At 50.1% G+C, this 3632-nt stretch overlaps 1 protein-coding gene across 1 annotated transcript; it reads left to right on the top strand.

Moving 5' to 3' along the window:
- LOC8056616 (germin-like protein 5-1) lies at positions 1959-3129 on the top strand. The gene is made up of 2 exons (XM_002459382.2): positions 1959-2311; positions 2434-3129. Exons 1-2 carry the CDS (start codon positions 2170-2172, stop codon positions 2985-2987), a joined length of 696 nt encoding a protein of 231 aa, XP_002459427.1. The 5' UTR covers positions 1959-2169; the 3' UTR covers positions 2988-3129.

Here is a 3632-nt window from a genome sequence, read left to right on the forward strand (position 1 = left end):
GACGGGCCCCAAGTGGTAAAAGGTCTCATCTTCCTATAATCTCTTCTTTGTAGTTTTATTTTTCTCTGTTTGGGTCAGTGTATAAATGTCCATATAACCCTTAGCCTGACGGTAGGGCCCGAAGCATGGGTTTTTGGCCCAGCCAAAGCATGGCACAGGTCGGTATTAAGTGGGTTCAGGCCAGCATGGCTCGATGCACAGGGTTGTGTCTGGGCTGCACCCTAGGCACACGGGCTGGCACGACATGGCCCACATTTTTGTGGTAGGCCCAGTGGCAGACCATTGACCTTCGTGGCCTACTAAGAGCCTAAGCCTCCTTCCTATTCACTAGAACCCTAAACTTGTTTCCCAATCCCTTCACCCCCCGCCGCCCCTCTGTATCCCCGTCTCCCGACGTGCACTGCGCACGCTCCTCTCTCTCCCGTCCCGACAACCTTTCCCTCTCCTCCCACCCTCTCACTTTCACGAATCGCTCAGAGCCTCAAACTCTCACCTCCACAGCACCAGCACCGCCGCGCAACAACCTCCTATCGTCCTCGACGCCCCTCCTCCACGACAGCCCCTTTCGCGGTGGTCAGCCTCGAGTAGCAGCGGTGGCCGGCCTTGAGCGATGGAGGCATTGAGTGCGGCTATCGAACAGCCGGCCACCTCCTCTGCCTCCATGCCCCCGCGCAATCGCACCGTCATCTGCAGGCACCAGACACCTCCGCCTCCTCCCAACTCTCGGCCTCCCTTCCCCTTTTCTCTTAGGGGACCTTGGGCTGGCCCGCCTGCAAAAATGGCGGTGCTCTTCAGGCTAGCCTGACATGAAATGTGGTCCATCAGACCGTGTCTAGGCTGTTAGCCAGGCACGAAGGCTCTGGGCGACACATCGGGCCCTGCCGTGCCGGCCGCGCTGGCCTGATGGACATCTATAGGTCAGTGAGGCTTTGTGAGATCTTGCAGCCACTTGTGTCTCACAAAGTATATACTAGTAGTAAAAGCATCACTTGCATCAGTACTAGTTTATTTAGGCCTTGTTTAGATACACCCAAAAACCCAAAACTTTACAAAATTTCCCGTCACATCGAATCTTACGACACATGCATGAAGTATTAAATATAGATAAAAAGAATAACTAATTGTACAGTTTACTTGTAAATCATGAGATGAATCTTTTAAACCTAGTTACTCCATAATTAAACAATGTTTGTCAAATAAAAACGAAAATGCTACAGTGTTAAAATCTTAAAACTTTTTGCATCTAAACAAGGCCTTAGTTCCTCTACAGATGGTCCAATTAGCTATCGTGTCCGGGAGTACGACCAAACAAATCTGCTCCCCATTCGTACTCTCACCAGACCGTGGAATAATAAAATAAGCAGCCTATCACGTTGTTCCTTGTGTACTCCTGCAGCAACCTCCTGCTACGCCACCACGCCCACGCGCACACGCCACACGGCCAGCACATTCCTTGGGGTGAAAGGACAATCTTGCATTGCCACACTTCCTAAGGCCTGGTTTAGTTTCTAAAATTTTTTTCAAAATTTCTCGTCATATCAAATCTTGCGGCATATGCATAAATTATTAAATATAGATAAAAAAGATAACTAGTTACACAGTTTACGAGACAAATTTTTTGAGCCTAGTTAGTCTATGATTAGACAATAATTATCAAATAAAAACGAAAGTGCTACAGTAATCAAACCCAAATTTTTTCGCGAACTAAACAAGGCCTTTGTTTTATAAAAATATTTATCAAAAAGGTATATATATATATATATATAAATATTTTTTCAAAACAAATTTATTCATATAGTTTTTATATTTCCAAACTCAACAACTCAAAAATTATTCATAATTTACATTCTCAAAGTTTGGCTCAAACCTTATCTAAAACGATTTTCTTTACAGGTATCTTCCTAGCTTCACACTGACATCACTCCACTCTCTCCCTTGTCCAGTCGTCCCGACCAGCAGGCAGGACCACAGGCAACCCGTTATAAAACCGATCGATCTCATGTACCTTTACCCCATCCAGCATCCAGCAAGGCCAGCAACACACCAACAGCAAGAGAGTGAACAAAGGGTGGCCCCCTAGCCGCCATTAGCCATAATACTCATAGCGAAGCACAAGCACAGCTGCACTCCAAAGGAGCCCCAGAGCAACAAGCTCTCTCATAAATCACAATGGCCGCCATTCCTTCTCCTTTGCATCCACTACTCGCCATCGTCGCCGCCGCCGCCATGCTCGTCCTCCTCCTCCCCTCCCCGTCCCTCGCCGGCGACGCCGACCTGCTCCAGGACATCTGCGTCGCTGACCTCACGTCCAGTGAGTAGCAAGCAAGCTTTTTGTTACCTCATTTCATGGTTTTCTAGTGAGTTATGTTCTTGGTAAACACAGTGCTAACTCGGGTACGTACGTACGTACATGCAACACTTAATAATGTGCAGCCGTGAAGGTGAACGGGTTCGCCTGCAAGGCCGGCGCCGTGACGTCGGACGACTTCTACTTCAAAGGCCTCGCCGTCGCCGGCAACACCAGCGCCACCGCCACCGGCTCGGTCGTCACCGCCGCCAACGTCGAGAAGATCCCCGGCCTGAACACGCTGGGCGTCTCCCTCTCCCGGATCGACTACGCGCCGGGCGGGGTGAACCCGCCGCACACGCACCCGCGCGCCACCGAGGTGATCTTCGTCCTCCAGGGCACGCTGGACGTGGGCTTCGTCACCGCGGCCGGCAACCGGCTCGTCGCCAAGACCCTCTCCGCGGGGGACGTGTTCGTGTTCCCGCGCGGCCTGGTCCACTTCCAGCGGAACGCCGGCGACGACGCGCCCGCCGCCGTGCTGTCGGCGTTCAACAGCCAGCTCCCTGGGACGCAGTCGCTCGCCGCGGCGATGTTCGCCGCCGAGCCGGAGGTGCCGGACGCCGTGCTGACGAAGGCGTTCCAGGTCGGTACCAAGGAGGTGGAGAAGATTAAGGCTAGGCTTGCACCCAAAAAGGGCTGAAGATTGTACTGTACTTCCCAGATGATCCTTTTTCTGATTGGTTTCCCTGTATCTCCACTAATATATAAGCCACTCGATCTGCATTTGTTCATCATTCCCAATTCAGAAAATTTGACGACTGATTAATTATGGTGACAGTGTATTTGTTGTGTACTATGATCCTTCAGCTCCTGCCGCCTTTTATCGATGCATTGGATGTGATGGATCCAGAGAAAAGGAATGAAAAAAGCTCCTTTTGGATCCATGGAATCTGCAAAAGTGACCAAAAATACTGAAGGAATGATTGTTGTGATGACGAACAAAAGTCCCTTCCAGCCCCGTTGTTGTACGACGGTAAATGGGACGATGAACTGTTCCTGTTTCAATTCAAACATGCATGACGGATTCTCTTTGTATTGCCACAGTAACCAAGAAGAGCATGCATGCGCGCTGTGCGTGCATCGCAAAAGGAAAAGGGGCAACTGGACAAGGGCAAGGTACCAAGCTTTTAGGGGAAAGCGTGCGTGTCGTAGGGACCATGACAATTGGCATGCGTGTAGTGGTGTAGTGATCCTCAGTTGTTTGTTTGGTTTGTTTTTTTCTCGTTTTAAACTGTGTCACACACGCAAATTAACAACATAGCATGCACAATCACTTTCGCATCAA

This window comes from Sorghum bicolor, chromosome 2 (genome assembly GCF_000003195.3).
Source record: "Sorghum bicolor cultivar BTx623 chromosome 2, Sorghum_bicolor_NCBIv3, whole genome shotgun sequence".
Taxonomy (NCBI): Eukaryota; Viridiplantae; Streptophyta; class Magnoliopsida; order Poales; family Poaceae; genus Sorghum; species Sorghum bicolor.

Coding starts and splice junctions, on each gene's coding strand:
- LOC8056616 (XM_002459382.2), top strand. CDS start 2,170: ATGGCCGCCATTCCTTCTCCTTTGCATCCACTACTCGCCATCGTCGCC. Junction 2,312..2,433: donor CGTCGCTGACCTCACGTCCA/GTGAGTAGCAAG, acceptor AATAATGTGCAG/CCGTGAAGGTGAACGGGTTC.